General features: G+C 40.5%; 1 protein-coding gene across 1 annotated transcript in view; it reads left to right on the forward strand.

The window, feature by feature from the left end:
- The window catches only part of ALK (ALK receptor tyrosine kinase), a gene marked incomplete at both ends in the record, with an annotated part of 302,815 nt that overhangs the window by 128,445 nt on the left and 148,652 nt on the right, over nt 1-25,718 (forward strand). The window contains one exon of the mRNA XM_083856843.1: nt 13,623-13,824. Coding sequence (XP_083712969.1) covers nt 13,623-13,824 — 202 coding nt within the window. The remainder of the gene's footprint in view (nt 1-13,622; nt 13,825-25,718) is intronic.

Consider the following 25,718-nt stretch of genomic DNA (forward strand, 5'->3'; position numbering starts at 1 on the left):
AAGAGATGGTCACTGTAAGTCAGGCCTGTCATTTTTGGTTTTCATATCAGGGTGTTTACTTCCTGACAGAAGGTTGAACATCAAGTATCTCGATTCACAAAGGTTCAAAGATTCCACATCTCATTTGTGTGTGCCTGAGTGCTGAATTATAGCTTTGGAGAGAGAATGCTGGTTTCATGCACCTCACCAGCTTTCTTCTTTTCTCCATCTCCTGTTCAGAGTTCCAAATCAGTTAATTTTCCTACAAGAATGCCAAAGTTGAAAGTGACTACTGTACCTTTCCTCCCAATGTGAGAGTTATTTTGGTTAGGTGTATGATTACATTTAATGAGGAAAAGGGATTCCTCTGAACAGTAAAATTCAGTAGTTGTTCAGTGTTGAAAGCCACCAAAAGAATGCAGTTTTTCTGTTTCACTTTTGTTTGCTTCCTTTTACACATTTCTCCTAAAGGAAAAAACCTATCAACTGTATCTAGAACAAGGACTACAGCCATACTGAGACTTAATTAAATTAAATACCCCAATAGCTCATCTTCAAAGATGGAAATGGTTTGAAAGCTTTCTCAGTCTACAAGTCTCTGCTGTGTTCCCTTCAGGATCAGTTCCATGTTTGTAATGAACAGAAAAGACATGTTGTTTTCCTTTTTTTTTTTTTTTTTTTTAACCAACCAGTTTAACAGAAAAGCCATTAAACTCTTGCCAGTTGGGATGAAAAATGCTGCCTGCAGGAACTGTGAGAGTGCATGCTGTCAGATATGACATATATGCACAAACACCTATGGGCTTATTAGAGCCTACATAGTGACATGCTGTCAGCAGTGTATTTCTGCTGCATATGACCTTGCAATATTTATTTTTATCTAAAAGGCAAAGAGGGAGGGAGCATTATTCAGTGAGGCTTGGGTGTCTCCTGTAGCCTTTATGGAGTCTCTGCCAACCACTTCATAACAGTCTATAGTACATTCACTCTGTGTAGGACTTGGGTTATTGAGAAGCCATAGTGGTAAATCCTGTGTGGCTGGATGTCACTGGAAATAGGAGAAATCTCTGCTCTTCACTGTTGTATTACAGCTTACATGTCTGCTGCCTCCACTAGCTTATTCCCAGGGGAGTTTATTTTCCACCCTTAAAAGAAGGCTGCCAGGCTGATTTAAGGCCAGAAGTGATGCTTTCAAAAATGCATGGGTCTGTTGAACCTTGATCATTTGACAGGTGGTCATAAGGTTCTGTTTCAAGTCAAAGAAAGCTGAATCCTGCCTGGTTTTAAATAACATCCCTTGCCCACAAGAGTTGGCAGTCTTGTGCTAATGCCTCCAATTAGGAAAGGAAGGCAGAACAATCATGAAAATAAGTGACCTGCAGGTGAAATGCAAAATGTAGGCAAATTATGTGAATGGTGTAAAAGTGAAATAACAGGTAAGATCTCACCTCTTATTAATATAGTCTTTCACAGTATGGGCTTTAAAAAGCAGCCTTATTACAACTAAGGCCTCAGCATCTTTCCTTGCTGAGGAAATTTAATCTTCCTGTAGAACACCAGTGACCATCATGAATTTATGGACAACGTGGGTGGTTTCCCAGAAGTACTCTAAATTCACTCAGCTTATGTTTGAGCTCTATCTGTACCACATTGCATAAAATACTGCACCAGTTATCATAATGCATCAGTGTGTGAAATGAGGTGTTTCCATTCGTTTTTCACTAGCGAGAAACTCCTCTGCCACCAGAGTGGGAAGTGGAGGGTGAGGATGGTTGTGTTAAGGCAAGCTGTCCCCACTCATGCCAGATCTCTTTGGGCTCTTGTATCTCCTGCACGTGCTATCCAGTAGTAACATTCACTGGGGGTTTGCTCCACAGGATGAGCACTGGGAGGCACCTGGGACTTAGTGCAGATAGAATGAGGCAGCACTGAGGTCAAAATCCACTTGTGTGTCTGCAGTACAGGAACCACAGAAGTTTCATCTACACCAGCTTACCACTGAGATGTCTCACTATGGTACTGATAATGGTAATGGCTTTGTGGTGGGAACTCACTGAAACCACCAGCTGCAATCTCTGTTGGGCTGAGCCAGCTTCTTAACTCCTGAGTGTCATTCTGGGCTGTGTAAAATCCATGTTGTGAGCCACAATCCATTTCCAATTCACCCTGCCATCCATTCCTTGTTTAGTTATCCCCAGGCTAAAACTAGAGTAGAGAGACATTCTTTTAATAAGACAATTCTTCTTTCATTCTGCAGCTTACAAAAACCAAATAAAATGGGATTTCTCATTTATGCTATATCTTATGGAAGTGAAAAGAGCATAGAATAATTGTAACCAAGATAAATACACAAGTCATAACCTTTCTAGCATAACTGTGCCTGTTTCTAGAAAATTAGAATGTCAATGAGCTAAAGATAATTTGTTGGGGATGCCAACAGAATGATAAGTCTGACTACTTGATTTTTTTCTCATTTGATAGTTTCAGTAAGGCTGAAAAGGGAATGTAATTGGTTGGAAGAGCTTTGTACATCTTTATAGATATACCTCAACCTACCTTTCCCTGACAATCTGTATGGCAGTTTGTTTTTTGAGGGCAGAAATGCTTAGTTAGGGCTGTGGTGGCATTTCAGAGACATTTAAATATTCTTTTTGGAAGAAGAAAACTTGTACGATGTATTGTGCTTAGTGCTGTTTAGTTGAATTTCATGTAATGTTCCTCCATTATAGTTAGGCTTTGTGCTGTCAAAATTTGTTGTTTTTTTAAGATAAATATTTCCCTCTTGAGACAAAGAATTGATTTGTAAGTCATGCTGAAGGTAGGATTGCAACATGTGAGATGATTGGCATGCCCTGTTCGGTGGGCAGATCCCCTGTGGCTGTGCTTTTTGTTTTTAGAGCAAAAGAGCTGTACAGTCTTTCATCCATAATGTGCATCGAGGGCTTGAACTTCTACAATTTGTACTCATGTGAAACTCACACTGAAGCCCCATGGGTATTTGCTTGCATGAAGAGTAGAGACTTTTCCCAGCTCTTTCATGGCTGGAAGAAGTAGTGTCCTTATTATTTCAGTCAGTTCACAGTATTCAGAGCCCAAAAGTGTGATAGGCTGTTTGCAGAACAAGTAAAGAAAAAATGGCTCTTCCTCAGCAGAAACGTAATTTTCAACTGAATCACAGTGCAGTCACAATAAGAAAAGCTAACTGAGGCGACAAGGCACAGAAATTATGGCTTGGCATTGTAGCAGAAATATTTTGAGCTACATGTGCTTCAGTGGTCACTGTTGTTGTGACTGAAGCTCCTCTGTGTTTCCATATGTGCTGCTGTCACTGTCTGTCTCTTCGTAGCTGCCAGCTGTCTTTTCCCTCATTCTCCTGGACTCTGGTGTGGTGACTCTCTAAGGTACTCTCTGTAAAGAGGTCTGGCCTTCAATGAGTCTCCTAGGCCCTGTGGGGGAATTAAGTGTTTTAAATAATCCATTAGTTTTCCTTGGTACATGTTAAAGCAATTTTGTCGACAGATGATACTGGGAACGTGAATCTCAGTGAATTTCTTTACAGGCCAAGGCAGCCCCCAGACCTCAGCATGGGTTCAAGAAAAGGGCGGCAAGGATTGGGAGAATCAGAACAGGGGCTGGTAGTGCTCAGTATTCTCAGCCAGGACCTAGAAAATGAGACACTGGTCAAATCTGTAGATGATCCACAACTAAAAGGAGAGGGGACTCTGCTGATGCTGTGATGGCAAAACTTTGTTCCAGAGAGGCCTTGGTAAACTTGAGGAAAGGCTTAACAGGAGCCATTAGAAGTAATAAGCTCTGCTCTTCCACCAAGATTTGCTGGTGCAGTATCCCATTCTCCAGGCTGGGAAGTGGTGGCCTTTAGTAGTCCTGCTAAAGAGGACCTGCAGGTTATGGAGGACCCAACCCATAACAAATAGGGCAGGCAGCCATCCAAAATAAGATAAGAGGAAGACATCCAGTTGTGAGAAGTTACTTATTCTGGACTAGTCAGTGATGGGTGGGGCCACACCTGGATTGCTGTGTCTGACCTTGGTTTCCCTTCCCAGGGCAAGGGGGCTTGGGGAAACTGGCAGGACCCAGTGGGGCTGCTGTGTGTGCAGGAGGCTGCAGGATGTACCCCCTCAGAGAGCGAGGGAGCTGGGCTTGCTTAGGCTGGGGAGAGGGTGAGCTGGGGGTGGCCACAGCCACCCAGCAGAGAGATACAAATGGGGCAAAGCCAAATACTTCTCCACCATAGCAGAGGATACAGTGGGTGGTGGCAACAGCTTCCCATTTGGGAGGTCCAGGTTGGATTTCACAGATTGACCAGGAGCAGGGTGCAATGCTGGAACAGGTTGCCCAGAGAAGCTGTCAAATCTCCGTGCCTGGAGGCTTTTGAGACTTGGCTGATCAAAGTTGTAACTGCCCTCATCTAGTATTGGTGATGGTTCTGCTCAAGGCAGGACATTGGATGGAGGCCTATGGAAGGACCTTGCAGTTCCAGTGGTTCATTGATCTTATTTTAAAACGGTGACAGCAGTGGCCAGAGTTGTTTGCTTTTTTATCCTGGAAGGTCTTTGAGAGGCCAGAACTGAGAACAGACAGTTAGAGTCCAGTCAACTGAGATCTCATCCCACCAGGACATGTAGCCTTCATCTGAAGTATAGTCCCTTCTTTACCTGTGCCACTGCCTCTAGGATAGAAAAAAGCATCTGTTTTATTTCACAGGAAAGGTAGATTAGGTAGATTTTTAATTAGAGTTAACAGAAGAAGTAGATGAAACTAGCTCAATAAATGTTGCCATCATAAATAAGATTGTTGGCAATTGAGCAGTTTAGACTACGAATTCTGTGTGGTGCCTGATTTTAGCACATTGAGGCAAGCCCCTGGCTTTCATATTGTCTTTTCCAATTTGGAAAATGGATTTTTAGCATCCTGAGGTTTAATCATTAAATGTTTCTGCAATGTTTTGAATTTATAAAATGCTATCTAAGTGTTGAGTTTAACTGTGTTGTTGGAGAACACACAAGTTATCAAAGGCCCAGGGAACAGAAACTGTGTAAGCTGGTGGAATCCTCTTCTGTCATTGATTGCCTCAGTACTTTTTTTAGCATGTCTATCAACATTCAGAGAAGCTCTAACCCTGTGTCAGACCTTAGGGAAAGGTCATTGTCCCCTCACTTGTCTGCTCATTGACAACTGGCATGTGAGTGAAGCTTGCTTTTTTTCTTACATCTGAATGTCAAGTGGGGCTTTTGAGTGAGCAGAAGGAAAACCAGCCAGGACAGCTTTCACGATAGAGCAGAGAGTCCTCAAAAGGTTTCTGCCATCTGCATTTCCTTCCATCCTCTAACTGGTGTGCCAAGGCACTTCCCTCCCTTTTCATCCTTGCAGTGATGACTTAGGAAAGCACAGAAAGTATGAGGAAGCTCTAGGGCTAAGAGACGGTGAGAAGGTGTCTGCCAAACAAAACTGGCAAGCAGAAGTGAAACCTGAGTTACTGACAGGGAGGTGGATGGAAGTGGTGTGGACTAGAGATGGAGGAAGGATGGCTGAACTTCAGGATGGGCAGGGATTTGGTGACAGATGCTTTATGCTATGAGGCATTTAACAAGCTCTGGATAGGATCATCACATTTCCCGCTACTTACGGTGACAGCTGGCCAGCTAATAGACTCCTGGCACTGTGCGCATGAATGTACATGAATGTATGTGGAGAAGATGATGACAACAACAAATGGAAATGTATGAAACATTAAGATGCATCATCTGGTCTTGATTTGTCTTATTTATGTTATCTGTGGACCAATGTCATGGTTCTCCAATGGTCTGAGTTATGACTCTTGTGCACTTAAAGCTGACATAATGGCAGCTTCTGTGTGGTGAGTTTAATCCTGACAGAGAATGCAAAAGTAGGAGTGTCATAGAGATTTAATTAGGGGCTTTCTCTTGTGGCTTTCTAGTTCTTCAGAGGACTAACTTGCACTTGTTTAATGTGGTGTCTGTCATTACTGAGCTGTGAGTGGCTGCAGTTCTGTTCCAGGCACATTTCTATTCAGGTACTTGTGCATCACAGTATCGCTGAACTTTTTAATTTTTAAGCTTCCAGCCTCCTGAGTGTAATGGAATAAGCACACTCAAGGCAAAACAGTAGCTAGAGGCACAGCACTAGGCTTCCTTTCACACCCTCCTGTTAGCTACTGCACACACTGAGCTCCTGAACAGGCATTCTGCGTCTGTTTTTACTGACACTACCAGCTTCCTCTTAGCTTTCCCTCTAGGTCTGTCTTGCTCACAATGACAGAAAATTCTCCCATCCTCTAGTCTCGGAACAGGCATCTCAAAAGCAACTTGCCATTTGCCTCTGTCAGCAGCAAAAGAGAAGATGCATGTTAGTTAATCAGCTGTGCAAGGCTGAATTATTTAAAGACTCTTCTGTCATTCTGTAGGAAAGAATTTAATTTCAGCATTGAATTTTAAGTTTTTAATTAACTAACTACTTTTTTTCAGTTCAGTGCTTTTTAGCTGGGAGCAAACATTGCTGAGTCATTTAGGAATTGGGCTGTAACAGCATCTGGCTCTAGCTCCTGTTACAGAAGGCAGTACCTGGAGCTTTTAATTGTTTTCTTCTTCTTCCATCTGACTTTCCTTTTGAAAAACTGGATCTAAATTGCTTTGTGAGAAAAACATCTCTTGTTGTTGTCTATCTAAAGAATACTGTGATGAGATCCAACTTTTCCATATGAATATGCTAAGGATTATTGGAATTTAAACTGATAAATAGTAATAAATCTTTAAAGGGTGTTCATTTGGACTTCAGCTCACACACTGCACCTGAGCATAGGGAAGTGACAGAATTGTGTGAAGGTCACTGCTAGGAGACTCCTTCCTCTCTGTGTAAGGCTTCAAGGTTCCCTCCACGAGAATAGTTAAAATAATAAAGAAAATTTCTGGGACTGGAGTGTGAGAAAATGAACAACTCCTGTCTTTGCTAACTTCAAGCCACATTTCTATAGCACTGCTGCAGTTCCCAAGGGCAACAATGAACACTAGTTGTTTGAGGGACAAGGTTTTATATGAGTGAAGCCATTGAATTTAAGAGAAATCATATGGGACAAATCAAATTTGCTTGATGCCTTAGTAACAGGACAAAATTCTACTTTATTTTGCTTTGATGGATATTGGCCTTCCCTTTATACTTGGGAAATGAAAAATACTTGAAATATAAGGTAATTTTTAAAGAGCTTTGACTTGCGGATCTCAGCTCTGATACCAATCTTGGCTGCATGCTGTTTGCAGTTGTTTAATGTCTGCCCTAACTTGTCCATTTGTAAAATGTATGACATGCCCACCAGAGTTAGTATGAATTCATTAGTGCTTCTGAATTGCTCTTGCATCATCCAGAGAAACTCCTGCTCAGTATTAGAAGTGAAATCCCCGTTCTATTTCAGCTAATGGCAGGAACTCTGATTGACTCCCAAAGAGGTAGGATATCATCCAATTACCATAATTAGATTGTTAAGAATTGTTCGGCTCCAAATTTTGTAATAATTCAAAGGCTGTTACCTTCATGAATTTTAAGTCAGATGCAAGTATAGTAGGTTGCAAATCTTCTGGTGCTTATGTAGTCACATTGCACTCAGCACTGGAGACCATTCACATTCTTCACATTCAGCACATTTTGAAGCCTTGATGAGGCAATTAGAAAATCTGCGTATATAAGCCCAAAAAAAGTATAACAAAATCTTTTCTTTAATGTTGTCACTCAGGTAGTGCCCAGTTCTTACATGGCTTTTGCCAACTATTGAGCTCCTGCTGGAAGTTTTGCTTGAGTAGTTAATTTGAAAGTCAAGTGTGAAATGAAGAATGCAAAGACCAGCTCTGTGGGATGTTTTGTGATACTAGTGGATATGTTCTCTCCAGTCAGCATCTCTAAAGACTATAAAACTTGATTTAAATAATTTTTTTCTACTGTACAGTCCCCAACAGACGTTGACTGTTAATAGTTTTTACAGCTCTAATTTAATCTGGTAGAGTATTGAACTTGTACGTGAAAGGTAATAAAATCCTTTTAGTAGGAAGATGGAGTTTATGTTCAGAATAACAATCTATCAGTTTTGCAAAGATTGTTAAATTGCTGCTTTATAAGTGTGATCAGATTAAGTCAGCCTAGCTGTATTTTTACTCTTGCTTTCCACAGAATCACTGAATTGTTAGGGTTGGAAGAGAGCATACATTCCAACCCCTCTGCCAAGGCAGGGTCACCTGGGGCAGGTGACACAGAGCATGTTCAGGTAGGGTCTGAATGTCACCAGGGAGGGACACTCCAAAGTCTCCCTGGGCAGCTGTGCCAGTGCTCTGCCACCCTCAGTGTAAAAGTCTTCCTCATGCTGAGGTGGAACTTTTTTTAGTTTACAGACATTGCTCCTCGTCCTGTCACTGCGCACCATTGAAAAGAGTCTGGCACCATCCTCTTGGCACTTTGAGATATTTAAATGCATTGATGAGATCCCCTCTCACTATTCTATTCTCCACGCTAAACAGGCCCAGATCCTGCAGTCTCCTCTCACAAGAGAGAAACCCCTCATCATCTTTGTGGCCTCCCGATGTATTCCAGAATGCCGTTGTCCCTTCTGGCTGCAAGGACCCACTGCTGGCTCACAGTCAACTTGTCACCCACCAAGCATCCCTGGTCGTTCTTGACAGAGCTGCTCTTTAGTAATTCAGCCCCATCATATGCTAGAAATTCTAGATTTCAGCTGCAAATGGAGGAACTGCCTCAATGTATTTGCCCCAGAAGAGCTGTTTGCTGTTTTCTGTGGTGAAAACTTTGCTGAGGACCCGTTTCCCATTGTGACTTCTCAGGCTGCTGTCTTTTTGGACTGCACCCATCTTTCCTGGGCTGCTGTCTCAGAAAGGTTCAAGGATGCAATGGGGTTGCACTGACCTCACTGAGCATCACAAGATTGTTGAGCAGAACTGACCTGGCTCTGTCCATGCTTTTCCTCTAAGACTGGTCAGGAAGGATTTAGGATATGAGCAGTTAGCAGGGTCCATTCAAAGCTCTTGGGTATAGCTGTCAGATGACTAGCTTTTCAAAGGGCCTGCAACAGGATTCCAAGTTTACCCAGTTTCTAGGGCCAAAGGAATGTCTCTGTTTTGAGAGCATGTCAGGTTGTCTCAGCATTCACTGGCATCAGTTTCAGGTGGTTTGTGCATCCATACCAGATAAGGATGTTGGGACAGAGATGGTGAGAATGGGCTTTGTTGCTAGTGTGGATTTAAGCTGTAGGCTTGCCAGTTTATATTTCTTCATTTGAAAACTTTTTTGGATGGGTGCTTTGCTCATAGTGTCTGTGCGTGCATAGTACTTCAACATCAGTTTTCTTGTTTATAAATCATCTGTTACCTCATTAGTCCTGAGCAGTAGAACTTGAAGCTGTCTTCATCACCTCAAAAACATCTTGCTACTAAGCTGATAAACCATCCTTTTCCTTTGTGTGACATGAATGTTTAAATGTTGTAAACAAGTTTCCAAAGGATCAACAGCAATTTTTCATGCAGGATATATTAATTTGTCTTGTAATATTCCTTTTATGTCAACTGCAATAATCTACTGTGCTTAAAGCATAAATATCTTTCCGTGTGTGTTTGTCTGAAGTGACAGCAAGTTGCCAGAGATGTTATCAGACACAACATATGAGGATGAGTAACACCATTGCCTTATGACTGCAGCTATTTAAAAGATGGAAAAATTATCATTAGAAGCTGAATATTATTGGTAGATTTGTCACACAGTATGTGAGTGTTTAGAGGGAATATGAAAAATGAAGTATTTGCATTTAGACCAGCACTTTCTGGAACACCACAGAGCAGTATCAGCTAGTAGGTTTTCTGTCATATAATGCAAACATGAGTGTACTGGGGGCAAAATACTGACTGCTGTTCCCTCTCCAAACCTTGGGTTCTGTGTGATGATGATGAATGAGCTCAGGACTCCAGAAGTACTAAGTGCCTCGGTCTGTGAGTGTATATCTAGTTACCATTTCTTTATTTTAACTGCATCTCTTCAATATCAGCATTGCATTGTGCAGCCAGAGTCCAATTAAAAACATGTAGCAAAAGACTCCTGCAGTGACTCATTGGTGAAGATATTTGTGGTAAGTAACAGGCCCTCCAGAGTCCTGAGCAGCAGAATGTGACCATGATGGGGCCTGTCATCTCAGCTTATGCCCCCTGGTATCTGAATAGGAGCAGAAGTCTGGTGGAAGCTACAGTGCTTTTTCTAGCTATTCACCCAGGGGGATCCCAAGAGTCTTATTAGAGCTGCAAACCAATAGGAGAAAATACATGCAGAGAAGTTCTAGCTGGAACCTGAGTCATACAGTCTTCAGAACGATCTCAAAGCATGCCACATGAATTCCCACTGTGGGAAAATACAGGTGAACAAGTAGCTTCTGGTTTTGCTGAGAAAGTCTCTTGCTGTGAAATAAAATATTCTAGTATCCCTTGGCATGGATGTGTAATGGATCTCCAGGTGATCCCTTAACTCTAAGTAGCAGTCTCTAGGATGATCCTGGAAATGGTGGTCATGCTGATCCTGCAGGGGAGCATCACAGAAAACAGTGTCAGGCAGTGCCTGAGAGATTGTGCTTTTAAGGGAAGAGACAAATATAGGGATTTGTGTTTAAAATGTATTATTTCTCACATCAGATATGTTAATTATTCCTTTGTGGGTGCCATGGCTTAATCCCAGAATCTTCAAATTTGCTGTATAAGAACATGTCTGTGGTGTTAAAGCTAGTTACCCCTATTTTAACTTTGGAAACTGTTCCCATAACATCAGGGCTAAACGATGCTCTGATAGTTCCTTACTTGGCACTTACAAACTAAAAGAGCAGTAGAGCAAAAAGAGAACACTGCTGCAGACAAGAAAGCCACCCATGATGTAGCTGAGCTTTCGAAAACAAGGACAAAGTTGCGTTTGTTCTTTCCTCTTTTAAAATAAAATAAATACATACATATAAAAAAAAATACTACCTCTCAGACCTCTAGTATTTGCCCAGGTAGGTGATCTCCCCAAAGGATGCACTGGGAGGACGTTTCTGACAAGACTGTGTTGGTGGTGAGGCCAATGCAGTGTAATCCATTATGGAGCCGTGTCCTCTGTAATGATTTCCTAGGCACCACTTCACAGCAGCTGCTGTGGGGCTGTTCCTCCTGGGAACAGCATCCTAGGAGAGTGTGCTGGGGTAATCCCACCATGGCAAACTTGGACTCCTTTCAGCAGTATAAATCCATAGGTACACCTGGCCGTGTGATGAGTAATAAGCTGCAACTGCACAGTGTGAACCCTTCAGACAGAGAGTAGAAATAAAAAAGTCAGAACAAAGGAGATTCATGACTGTCTCACAAATTTGCTGTAGCAGACACCCTGGTCTACTACTGGACTTCATTGATGTTTCAAACCTGACCTCAAGTCAGGGCATAAGAGGAACAATCCTTGGCAGGTCCCTTGATTTAGAACCACTGCAAGAAAAGAAGGAATGAGTGCTGCCTTTGTTTGTTATTTTTAAAATCTGACTCCCTGTTGCAAGGCAATAAGATGTGCAAATGGTTCTTGCACCTGGCAAGTTACCATCAGCAATTATTGCAACACTTAGTGTCTTTCTGCCACCAGCAGAAATCTCTTTGCTCCCTTTCATGTCAGAGATTTCATTGTTCTTATGGGGATGGTAAAATTAAAGCCACAAGATTTACTGCTCTAATTCTCTTTTGTTTGCAACAAAAGAGAGACAGGGAAGGATGATACATGTAGCTGGATTTTGTTTCATTGGGGATTTTTTCCTCTTTTACTGACCAACAAAAATAACTGACAAAAATTTGTTTAAACTCATCAAACAATTCCATTAGCCACTGTATTAAAGACTATTATTTAGATGTAGGAATCTTGTTATTAAGGAAAAAAACCTGTGACTGCATTTCACTCTTCTCTGTTTGAGAACCTTGACATTTGAGCAGGCTGTACTTTATGTATTTCTTCACTTCTTTCTTTCAGTATAGATGTTTTCTAGTTTAACTATGTCATTAATGTGGTGTAAATGCCAAGAACACTGTTTTTGAGCAATACGTCAAAAATGCTGTTCATGATAAATGTATGTGAGGGAGATGGTGTTTGATGGGAATCCAGTTTTCATTTGTAGCTCTTCCATTTGTGTGACCTGAGATGATTTACCAAATCAGACTTTTTCAAAGGGGACATCTGTGGGCACAAGTGCAATTCCTGTGTTCTAATCCAGCATCTGACAGTCAGCCATTAAAATCCAAGCTCTTGACTCTCAGTTCAGTGGAGAGAAATTAGAACAATCAAATAAGGACGATTCACCAAATGCCTTCTGGAAGGAGGTGAGCTGCAGCAGGATCTCAGACTGGCTGCTGTGCACCTCCTGGTCCAGAGCTTACAAACTGAGGTGAAAACAAGAAGGATTCATTTGTAGCTCCTCAACAGTATTTCTTAGACACCCTGTGGATATCTTATGAGCTTTGCTCAGTGATGTAGGAGATCCTTTCTCTGAACCTGCAACCTTGGCATTTTCAAAAATAAGCTTTTGCTCTGGCTAAAATTCATGCACATTTAAAAATAATTTTCAATTACAGCCCTATTGAGCCTTAATTTCTCTCCCAATGAAATTAAACTCTTTATCAGACCTGCGTGTTTTCAGTACTAATGGACAGGCTGTATTAATGGATGCTTCAGGTAATCAAGACAATGAGATTTCATTACCTGACCAGTCTTGCTAGAATTTGTGGAATATCATACTCTTTCTTGCTTTAAGGGTTGGTCCCTTTCATTTGCCAACTGCAGGCCCCAGCGTGCTTGTTCTGTGGACAAATTGATAAATTAGTCAGCTGCCGAAAGGGAGTCATTTGACTCACCTGAAATGAGCAGCAATGGGATGAAAATACATTACCTCTGTCCCACTGGATAAGCCTCAGATTGTGTTGAAATAGAATTAGGCCGAGGGAGTCAATGTAGTGGATAATAATGAAATGTTTAATGTGGATTAGCTGCATATAAAATTAATACATTAGAATGAATTGCTGAAGAAATGAAACTGTGTCAGACCTTTAGCCTGTCTCTAATGTTATACTTAAAACCGCTGCAGTCTTCTGTTTATAGAGAAGCATAAGAAAAACTATTGAATTTGTTATTTATTTGGATGAGAGGACTAGATACAGTATAAATATAAATATGTATATGCCAGAGCTGTCAAATCAGGATCCAACTGAACCAATGCTAAGATATTTGGGTCTGAACCAGACCTGAGAGGTTATGGACAAGAATCTAAACCTAGAACTCCTTAATTACCTGTATAGGCTTTTTTCTTCTGGGAGTTAAATCTAAATGTAATATTTGTTTTGGATCATTTGGAGGTGAATTGAAGTGTTGCTTTAATCTTAATAGGTTTAATACAAAACTGGGTAAACTTTCCAAATATAACTGGTAAATATAGTCTTTTACTGCAAGATATGGAAGGGTTGAAGAATGAGCTGAGACATAAATCTTGAAAGTATTCATCTGTAATCTAGGAGGCTTTGGGGATTTTTCTAATTTTTAAAGCTTTCTTGTTGCATCCTCTCTTCTAGGTTCTTTCCTGTTTCTCAATGCATCAGAGAAGCTGAGCCCCACCATCCTGAGCCCTTGGCTGAGGAGCAACAGTGATCAATGTGTAGTTCAAGTGGCTGTGTATAAACTTTACCAGCAGAGTGGAGAATACATTGCTCGTGTCCATCTCATTGATGAGAGCAGCAGTGAAATCCTGTCAGAGGAGAGTCCACAGAAACATGGGTAAGTCTCATCCCCTTGTTTGACTCACAGCTTGAATTGAGAAAAATCACTTGACTGTGTAGCAATAGAGCCACAAAATGCATGCTGCACATCTGAGGGGGGAGCAGGACACCCCCCTGAGGAGATGCTTGTCTTGCATGGGTCTAAAATATCATAGAAGGTGGAGATTAGTGCATATTTTATTATAGAAGGCATTAGCAAATTTTGGCATCCATGTAATTGAGTCTCTAAGTCAACACTACATTTATTCTCAGTGCTTGCAGGAACAGATAGAGCATGGATACTCATCCTCAAGTTAAAGCTTTTCTGCCTAATACTCTCTGTGTGATTGCTTTTTACTACTTCTTAACCCACATATATTATTGGGCTTAGAATATCTACTGAGTCTTTGCAATTTCATGTGCCTGCATACATTTTAAGTTTTGTCTTCACTTCTGCATTTTTTGCCCATAAAGCTGTTCAGAACTATTGGCAGGGGAGGAAAGCTTTTGATCTTTCAAGGGTGCAACAGTTTGAAATGTTTTATCCTCTTTGTGCAATTAATCTTGATGATGTTTTAATTTGTCAGACTTCCTGTGTATTCTTTTAAATTTTTGTTAGCAGCAAAACAGCGGGAGATGAACACAGTAAATATTTCAAGATGCCGTAGGAGTAGAGTAACTCAGAATTTAATTTGGATATATGTGAGGCTAATGTTCTACCTGCTCTATATACTGACTATTTAAAATTTTTATTTCTTACCTTTGTTGTGAAATGTGTTAAGAAGCATAATTTCTACCAAACATCTCAAATGTTCTTTGTTTTGATGTGATAGATTAGAGGGTTTCTAATAGCAAATCCTGCTGGCTTGCGCTCGTAACAAGATGTGATTATCTGATTACTGTCTACAGCAAATTCTGTATCTTCCAGTAGCAAAAGGAGAATGTGCAATAAAAAGCCTTGCAGGAGATAACCTAACTCATAGAAACAGTTTGAATAGTTGTAATTCTCATATAACACATGGCCTATAAAAGTGAGGAGGAGAGCCTGTGTGTGGATCTAGATCATACTTAGTTCCAGCAACATCATCCAAATTGTAAATTGCTGTTGATGTCTGGGGAGAGGTAATTAGAGGAGCCACAGCAGCTGTCTTCTTCCTTAGCTCTTTGCAAATGCTGTGTTCTGTGTCACAGCTAATAAACATGCTTTGTGCAAAGTGCCTCCTGCGTTGGCACTGCCCCTGCTCCTTGGCACTCACAGGGAATATTGCTGTGTGTGAAATCCTCTGGTCTGCTGCACAGAGGAGCTGCTGCTCCGATCTGTGGGTGGGCAGAGCTCACCAGGAGCACAGGCAAGTGCCAAATGTAAGGAGCCTTGAAGGGAAGGGAAAGACTGCTTTAAGTACAGTAACAAATTCCTACCTTTGCCATCTGCTGGTGATAACATGGATGACTCAGCTGTGTGGTGCAGATGGAGATCATCACCACAGTAAAAGAGAGTTTGCGCTTTTACAGAAGGTGGCTTTGGTTACAGCTTGACTGTCCCATATGCTTGCCAGAAGTGCAGCTTGCTCCCAAACAGCATCTCTGTGGCGTGTGGAGGGGTAAGGATTTGCCTGTGGCTTTCATGAGTTTGTATGTCTGACTCCTTGGTACTCCATGTGCTGGTAAAAACTCCAGTTGGAGCAACCAGCTGGTTCATTTTCCCCTCCTCCTGTGGTCCTGTCCCTTCACTGCAAGAGGCAGTAACTCTTCTCTCAGCTTAGCAATGCAGAAAAACTCTGCTACTGTGCCCACATAAATGTCACATGGGGATGGTTAGATAGCTGCTCACACATAGCCACAGATGAGAAGGTAGCAATTTGTCATCATTTGCCCTGAATCTTCATTCCAGAATTTAAATGCCCCTCCTTTATTTGGAGGGATAATATTAGCTATTCCAGCTCTGATAGCAAAACATGTAAATCTCACTTTTTAAAGCATCTTTTTTTCCTTTAAATAGGAATCCAGTATAGCTGATGGAAAGTCAAGAATAATTCAATGGAGTTCTTAAATGAACTAGCAGTCCTGCAGTGGAAATCTGTTCTGTTCAATATTTTATTTTGTCTTGGAAATTGCAAACAATTGTGTTCTTTTATAATGAGTTCTTTGACCATGCTATAACCAAATAATTTCCAAAATTTTATAAGGATTTTAGCTCTAGGCACAAAGTAATTGAATTCCTCAACGATGAGTCTGTTCTAGAAATAAAAACACTTTAAACTTTCACAGCTGACACTTCTTTGATTCTGTATGCTTTCTATATTGCTTTACAAACAAGAGGTGTAAAGTGTGTGTAGCTGCCAGTGACTTTGTATGTGCAGTAGTGAGTCCATGCCATTGATTGAAATCAAGCTCATAGCAGAAAGAATGTGTTTTATTGAAAAAAAACCACATTTGAAGGGTGATAAAGCAATAAGTTAATTCTAGGGTGGATTTTCTCAGATCTTGAACTATGCACAGCACTAATCTTCTTTATTTTTTTTTTCTTTTTAAATTGTATAATTCAAATTCCATATATTAAGACCTTACAAAGTCTTCACAGTTCACCAGCATTTGTAAGAGAAAAAAGCAGATCCTGTCAGGTATTACTATTTCATTCAGGGTGAAACCAGGCAAGCCAAGGTTCTGGCTGGCAGCACTTGAGGCTGATTTTAACTAGAATGTATGTAAAGCTATAAAATTGTATTAGGTAAACACAGCATGGCACCCAGATATTTGTTACCAGAGCTCACCCACATTGTCTTTGTGTGGAAATTACTCGCTGTGATTATGCATAAAGACTCCAAGCAGATAGGGATATTCTGTTTGCTCCTCTGGTCAATTTTTAGGGAAAAAGGCAGCCACAGCCTGCAGACTAGAGTTGTACCAGTTCCATAAAGAGCCAAAGGGGTTACAGAAAATGTTGTGTGGAAGACTCCTGTTTGTTTCATTTTCTTACCTGACATATTTCAGTGCAGCTGATGTATTGCATGCAGGAAGAAAGGTGGCTAAGCTAAGATGCATCACACTGCAGTAGGATGGGGCAGATGGAACATACACCAGGAACAGAATGGCAGAAATGCTGGCTGGGAATGGTTCCTGAGTGATGAACACCGAGGCTGGCAAAGGGAGATTTGTTTTGTGGTATACAGAAACTCTGCCAAACACAGTCATAGCTTTTATATATAATATTTACAAGAATGCTTGCCACTCAGAAGGTAACAATGTCCTTGTTCAGCAGAACTGTGTACTTTTAAAAACTATTAATATTTTTGAAGAGGAGAAAGGTCTTACTCCAATTTAATTTGTGGGGTTTGGAATACCTTTGGTTAGACCTTCCTAACTCAACTCCTAAACAATCAGCAGGACTCCTGTATGGGGAACAATACATCACTGTGTTTTGTTAGAGCTAGATTTGTTGTATGGAAGTGTTTCTAGCTGCTCTGAGTCTGTGGATGTTTTTGATGTGGTTAGTCTCTTCTGACATCTCTTGCAATTCTGATGGGTTTTACAAGCACCCGCAGATGATACAGGGAGAGAACCAGTGCGCTGCTATTGATCCTTTGTAATGGCAAAAGAGTTGTTATAATTCCTGCCATGGAGCACAGCACTCTGATTTATCTCAAATGACACCAGCTGTGGGTACTATCTTTTGCTGGTTTTCTGTTCCCATGGTGCTGTATACAATCTTTTTTGCTCTTTTAATGGGGTTCCCATTTTCTGTTTCTGTAGGTGAGGAGACATCAAGTAAGTTTATGTTGCATATTGATAATTTAGCAAAGCAGAATTGCTGCTACAGTTTGAATGTTGATTTCTGGGTGCTTGTCAGGCTGTCACTGCGGTCACTGATTTAATTTCACCTCTCATCTTTTTTTCCCATGTGTTAAATTTGTAATTATAAAGCAAGTAAGATTGCAAGTGTGCTTAGTAGAGTGGAGAAAACACAAAGGAAATCAAGGAAATCTTGTCAGCAAGGTTAGAGTTTGTAATAAAGGATTGATTTTCATTTCTTTAGATCTGTGTATTTTGAAGAAATTAGAATTGAGCAAGGAGAAAATTATCATGGTTCATTTTAATTACCATTATTACTTTATACCTCTACTTGCACTGTTAATGGTGAGCTGCAGTATTACATACTATACATCAAACCAAACTTTTTATAAGAACATAGCAAATGACCTAATTTCAATGTGGCCTTTTATTGTGGACGTCCCTCATCACCAAGCTTGAGATTGATCTGACGACTTTTGTGTAAATATGTGAAGTTGAAAGTGTTTCTTACATAAAACATGAAATGTGAACATGTATGCATGAGAAAGGAAGTAATAAAACACAAATATTTCACATAGCCAGTACTTCAGAAGGTATATGAATACTGGCACACAGAGCACTTCCAACAGAAAGTTCACCAGGTTCTGAAGGTTGCTGCAAATCATGATAGGCTATTCCCTTTCTGACATCTACAACTTCACTTATGATTGATTGCATTGATAGATGTCAAGGGAAATATATGAAGGAATCAGTAGCATCTGTCACATTTGACCTTGAGGCTTGAAATCTGAAGGTTACTTCTTGTACTAGTTTTGTTCCTTTTTTTTTCTTTCTTACAAGTAGCCTCAGTAGCCTGTCTTGGAGACCAGGGGCTTAATAAAAGGATTTTTGTTTGTTTGTTTTGTATCATTTTTGTGAGGATAGAGGATGTATGTTTGTTTCCCCTTCTCCTTGAAAAACTTCACTAAATTCAAGCCTTTGTTTTGCAAATACCTGGGCTAAGACCAAAGAATGAAGACCAAAGTCTTAATGTTTTTTTTTTTTTTTTTTTTTTGCATTTAAACTTACTTTTAAGCATCAAAATAGGTCTCAAAATTTACAGGACATTTTTACTCTTGGAGAATTCTAAATCAGGAGTTAAAGTGATTCGGTTCAAACTATGCATTTGAGAAATTTAGGTAATCCAAGAAAATAATTTGGATTTATGGATTCGTTAGAAACTAAGCTCTCTCACCCTGATGGCCAGGCAACACCAATCCTTAATTTTAGAGAGCTTGGATTGTTCTAGACAGAAATGTAGCACTTTTTCTGTGTATTACCCACTAGCCAACTTTTAGTCCCTTTCAGTCTGTGACATTACATGCAAAGGAAGGGAAAAAAGAGGACAGAAAAGTAAAGACAAAGTTGGTGTTGCTTTTCCCCCTTCCCTTTTCAAAGGATACTGTACTCAATACCTATGAAGAATCAGTTTAATATCTTTGATAGCAAATGCATGTGGAAAAAAGATTTTATTCTCCACCTAATAAACCTTTGGTTCTTCCAGACTCTAGACCTGAGGAAAGCTTTAACTCTGTTGGTCATGGCACCTTGAGGAGTTTGTTGCTATTTTGTTTTCAGTTTGTGCAGTATCACAGAATCAATTAGTCTGGAAAATACCTCTGAGATTGTAGAGTCCAACCTTTGTCCAACCATCGTGTGTCTCAACTAGACTATGGCACCAAGTGCCATGTCTGGTGTTTTCTTAAACACCTCCAGAGATGGTGATTCCACCACCTCCCTGGGCAACCCATTCCAATGTCTAGTCATCCTTTCTATGAAGGAATTCCTCATAGTGTCCAACCTTAGCCTCTCCTGGTGCAGCCTGAGACTGTGTCCTCTCATCTCATCACTGGTTGCTTGGGAGAAGGGACTGATCCCCACCCAGCTACCTCTCCTTTCAGGGAGTTTTAAAGAGTGATAAGGTCACCCCGAGCCTCCTTTTCTCTAGGCTAAACATCCCCAGCTCCCTCAGCTGTTCCCCAAAGGACTTGTGCTCCAGACTCTCCCCCAGCTCCACTGTCCTTCTCTGGACACGCTCCAGCATGTCAATGTCTTACCTGTACTGAGGGGCCCAGAGCTGGACACAGGATTTGAGGTTTGGTTCACCAGTATCAACAACAGGAGGACAATACTGCCCTTTGCTGGCTGCACTCTTGCTCATCCAGGCCAGGATGCCCCTGGCCAGGTGGGCAGACTCTGGCTTGTGTTCAGCACTGCCAAACAGCACCCCCAGGTCCTTTTCTGCTGGGACATTTTGCAACCACTCTGCCCCCGGCCTGCAGTGATGAAGGCCATTGTTGTGGTCAAAGTGCAGGCTCCAGCACTTGGTCTTGTTGAACCTCATACTGCTGGAGAGATTTAAATTAAAATCATTCAGGATCTGTAAGGTAAAATACAGCACTGCCAAGTTTTAGGCAGTAGTATGAACCTGGTATACAAATGTCTGCACATTTGTAGACCATTTTCCCTGCCACTTGGGCACAAGATTGTGGCTGAAGTTGTTACTTTTGCAGTAGGGTGAAGTAAATGTCTGTACACTTCTGTTTTAGAAGTCTTGGTGGTTTTGCTGCTTCTGGACTGCTCTATTGTTACTTGACATAAACATGGGTCCTTTTTTCAGATTTTTTTTTGCTTTAGAGCATGCATTATTTTTCATGTAGCCTTAAGACAACAAAACAGTGTTTTCAAAGGGCTCAAAGGTTTGCTGTGTTATCAGTTGAGATTGGGCTGTAGCACCTTATTTCTTCTTACATCTTTATGGAAGTGAACTATTTATTACAATTAACGATATATTAATATTACCAGAAACTGAATTTTGGCTGCCATTCGCTATTGTGGCAGATCATATTGTAAAGGAACTATATCCTATGACCTCTTGGGCCAACCGAATTAACTCAGTAGTGAGTAATTACAATTACTTTTTTTAGCAGTCAATCACAATCCCAATCAAACTGATAGAAAATCAGTTTAGGAAAATAGGGGGGAAGTGCTCTTTCTTTTCTTGTAATATATGTTATCAGACAGCTATTAGCTGGCAGTGTTACCTTTTATTGATGTTTGCTAGATTCATGCAAATAGGAAGACCAAAGTTGTGTAGTATACCTCCAATTACAACGATGAAACAGAATGGGGGATGTAATTTTAAAGTTGAAATAAAGTAGAAAACGAGAAGTGTGTGTCTAACATGAAAAATTTGCTTACTAATGCAGCGCATTACTTACTATGTAGAGATTGAAAAAAAAAAGGGAAAAAATAAAAGAAAAATGTATTGTTCAGGGTAAGGGCCCACTTTTTATGAGTGGAATAGCCTTTTCTATTGCTTTGAACATAGTGCTGAACGCACTGTAGTGTAGGAGGACTGGGGTGGGGAGCTGGATTCCCAGTATGCTTTTGCACAAGGATCTTTGTGGTTTTCCAAATAATTGCAGGACCTGTTGGTGACCTTTCACCCTGGGAAGGTACTTCTGTGCAAGAAACCTCAGAGTTTGGCACATGTGACTCTGTAGACATGATGCCAAACTAACCACACTTTAGAGAGTTCAGCCAGCCTTCATTCGCCTGGTTTGGATTTTTGTTCTTTGAAACCAAAGATTCCTTAATATAAATCATTTCTTACGGGTCTAAAACAATTTCTTCAGACTGCTCCGAGCAACCAAATCCAACTTTTATACTGTCCAAATCCTGGACACAAAGATTTGTCATCTTAAACTTTTGCACCTTATATCCTTCAGAATCATTTTCAGGTTCTCTGGTTGTGATGCTATTCTCACTTTCCAAAGTATGGGTTGGCTTTTTCCCCCCCATTCTCTCATTCTTGTTTCCCTGTTTTATAGATCTTGTGTTTTCTTCTCAACACAAAGGCTTCTACTTCAATTTTTAAAAGTAATCCTAAACTAATCTTCACAGCCTCATGTTGATGTTAGCCCATGCTGCACTTCCTATCAGTTTGGACATGTCAGGATGAATTCAGTTTTGATAAAACCTAAACAAGCAAACCACCTGCCACACATCCACACACCACTCTGCCTCATCTTCCCAAGCCTGCACAAATGCTTTAGTTTGTCATCTTTTTCTTTGTTTAGGTGTCCTTTCTTCTATATGAAATTGTAACAGTCTTTTAGGATCCTTTGCTGTGTCCAAGTATCTTTGCCCACAGCCAAATGCTTCCGACATTTGTTTCCAGACACGAGGCAATTAATATTGCCAGACTTGTTTCTAGTTATTTTTCACTCCCCTCCAGCTAAGCTCTGTCATTCTGCTGTTGGCTAAGTTTTATAACTAGCCTGTGGTATAATTGCTTTCTGTATCTCCTACTTACTTTTGACCTTAAAATCCTTCTGAGTTCTGTGCAACCTCTTCTGGGGCTGTCCCATTTTGGAGTATGGCTTTGTCATCGTGTGCAATTTCCTTGGGGCTTTCCCTGCTAATGCTTCAGAATCTCCTTCTTATCCAAGGCAAATCTACCCTGCTGTAGGAAGTACTGTAGAAGATTTACAAGGTAATATTCTTGCTTTCAATTTCAGAGAGAAATTAACTAGGTGCTGATAACTTTGCAAGACTTTAAAATCATGTCCTTGACCCATCCACCTGCTGAAAGCGTTCCTGTAGTGGGAATGCAGTTGATTCTGCATTCTAAGTCAGGTTCTTCTGCATTCTAAGTCAGGTTCTTGGCTATCCCCCTAAAATTTTCAGTGGTGTTCCACGACTTGCAGGACAGGGTTCAAGTTTTGTGGGGCAGGTTTGTACCCTCACTTTAAAGAGCACTGTCTGTATTGCTGCTCGCCAAAAAATGTTGCCTATTATTCTCAAGTGCTGGTAAATTGTGTGTTTTCTACACAAGAAAAAAGAGAGCTCTGATAAACTTGACCTCTAACTTACAATTTGCTTCTGCATATTAAAAAAAATCAAAGGCTTATTCAACAGGAATTAAGAAGCTAATTCTCAATAAATTCCCACATGGGAAATTGAATGAAGGCTTAGAAATTATTTAGATTCTGATGCGTGCTGCAGTGGCAGAGGCAGCAGCTTGAAATTCTTTTCAGTGATTGAGAAAAGCACTGCATGACTTTCCACAGGGATACAGTGAGGACTGAGCTGTATGACACCAATGTGAAGCACTTTGCAGAGCTTTTAATTTAAAACTCATGTACTGTATTTGTTAAATAGTAGTGCTCCTGCCTGAAAGAATTTTTCTGTCAAATAGCAACCTTTGGTTTGTTTTGAATTTTATTGCTTTCTATAGCACGTATCTAGTACAGTAGAAATTATATTCCTTTAATAAAATACTTTTTCAAGAGCTCTTTTTTGTACTAGCAGGGCAAACCATTCCTGTCAGCAGCTACTCTAGTAAAAACATGGGGTTTGGTGTTGACATCAACATCAAAGGCACAGGTTTCAGACGGCCTTGCCAGATTTATTTTAAATAGTGCTTGAATCAGGTTATTTCTTCATTTGTGCACTTTTATAGAAGGCTTTCCCTGCACTGATTTTTTTCTTCAGTATAGGGAAGCCATGAACATTCATGGCTTGCACAGTAGCATTTTGTTGTCTTGTCTAGAGAAATGACCACCACCACATTTGGACATGCTGGACTCTTCCTTTTTTCTCTCTCAAAGGGTTGTGTTCATGTGTTTTACTCTACGGACATTGAATTCTCTGAGTCATCAAGAACAGTTGCCAGCATTTTATAAGCATCAATCCATAACCTTACGGTATTTGTTGTGTCTTAGATCAGGCTGAGTAAATAGGATTTTCTGTTGGGAATAGCAGCAATGAAGTTTGTCTGATGACTATAATGGAGCTTTTGCTCGTCATCCTGGGCTTGGTGCGCCATTTCTGCTGATGGATTGAGGCCACAAAAATGCATAATAAAGTTTCTTTGGACAAGGCAAAGATATTCCTAGTTGGGACTTGAACCAGCAGCATGTCTGTCATCCTTGGTGAACTTCACACGAGGATAAGATTGCAGAAGACTGGCACAAGTCTAAATTTTTCACAAGGCAATGAAGTTTTTATGACTCTGCTTTATCTAGCAAGGAATACAAGCAGTAGAATAAATGAGACAAAGTCAACAGCCTCTCGTATTCAGATCAGTGACCCGTTATTATGATGCCTTTATAACAGAATAAAATTACACTAAGGAGGAGATTTTATCAAAATATTTGCGTTGAAATACTTTTTAACAAGGAACCAAATAATATGATTTTCTTCAGCAGAAGAAAATTCCAAAGTATAGAAGATTCCCTGTGCAGTGTGCTTGCTCAGAGATGTTAAGATAGTTTTAGTTAGATAATTGTTGTTGGTACATTAAGTGCAATGGACAGCCTGATTATTTTTAGGATGATAAAACATCCTAAGAGTGCCTAACTTAATTTACTGCCACACCAGAAAATAAAGCCATTAGATGATCTGTCTGGGTATTGTCTTAATTTAAATATGTTCCCAAATCTAGCAACTAAGGATTTTTTGCATCTCTGCCCTTTATTCTCTAAATGCCTGTCTTTCAGGAGGCTGTGTTTTGGGAAGTGCAGGTTAATACTTTTGACATCTCAGATCTATATCAAAACCATGATGATTGCAATTTGTTATTATTTCATGCCAGATGAGCTGTTTAGAAGCTTATTTCTTAGTGGTCTCTAAATTACTTCTGACAAAACTTGATTTCCCTTTTTTATAAAGTCTGTTGCCTGGGAAGTTGGGCTCCTTTCATTCCTTTAGGCAATTTCTCCGAGTCAAGGCTGAGATATGTATGTGGTCTCTTTGAAAGGACATTGACTGCTCCTAGTTTCTGTTTTAGATGGGGCATTTTGGTCGCTGGTATCAAGACAGTTACAGCTGTCAGTACAACAGCTGCTCTCAGACAATGAGCAATACCATCAACTTCAATGTTTATCAACAATCAGACCACTATCAGTATAATACTTTTGTCAAGAACATCTTGCTTTCTTTTTACTTATTGCCTTCCACAACTATTCTATTACAAAAAAAAAAGAGGGGGAGGGAATATCCTATAGAATTTTACTGACCTCTTTCCTTAATAATTCAAAATTTGAGAGATTGATGTTGAATGACAGAATTTCTGTCTTCCCATCAACTCTTTTATCTGTTCTCAATATTCCCAGGGATCATTTCTCCCCTATTCCCTCTATCTCAGCACTCTTCCATTCTAGTTTTGTATGCCAGGCTTTTCTTCTAAGCAGTCTTTCTAAACTCTCTACAGGTTTTGTTTTTTCTCATTTCATCTTCACTTCCTCTCTCTTGCTCCTGTCCTGCTTCTTTTTGACTTGGATATATTCCTTCATCACAAATTCTGGGCCCAAAAGCTGGGGGAGTATCAGGGTTTAACTGTGAAGAAAATTAACTCTACTTCAATCCAAACCAGCACAGCAAGGCCCTGAGCAGCTGATTTTGTGTGTCCAGCTCTGGTTCTGCCTGTTGCAGCCCAGGGTGTCCACTGGATGCCTTCCCTTGTGCAATTCAGCTGCTGCTTGTGTAGGAAAATCTCTGCCAGGAGGACACAAACACCAGCTTCTTAGAGCTTGCAAACTGACCTCAGTGAGGTGAATTTTCACAGCAAGGGCCCTATAAATAAAGCAAGTGATTCTGTAGCTCTCCAGCAATGCTTTCATCAAGCGGTCTGAAGGACTCTTAATAACACAAAGACCCAGCTGAAGGAGGTGGTGCTATACAGTGGACACAGTCAAGCATTAAAGAGGTGTTCTAGCAGATCATTAGTGAGATTGGTTATTCAATAGATGTGTGACTGAGTGGCTCTGCATTTATGGTATTTTTAGTAGAAGAGTCCAGGTTTTGATGGAGGGAGATAATGTTGATGTCGGGGTTTTCAGAGTCAAAGGAATTTATTCCGGTTGAGATTTTAATATTTATCTCCTCTGCCTCACCTGAGTGACCCAACACTGTTTGGAGAATGGGCATTAATTCACTGAATTTCAGCATGAGCACAAAATCTAGGTTTTGCATTTGTTGCAATGCAGAAACATTTGTAGGGGCAAAGTTAAGAGGAAGAAATAGCTGTTCATAGGCAAGGACTGTTCTAGCTCTGCATCTGTCCCTGAGTCTTCATCA

Source organism: Zosterops lateralis (genome assembly GCF_965231275.1).
Source record: "Zosterops lateralis genome assembly, chromosome: 3".
In the NCBI taxonomy this organism is placed as follows: Eukaryota; Metazoa; Chordata; class Aves; order Passeriformes; family Zosteropidae; genus Zosterops; species Zosterops lateralis.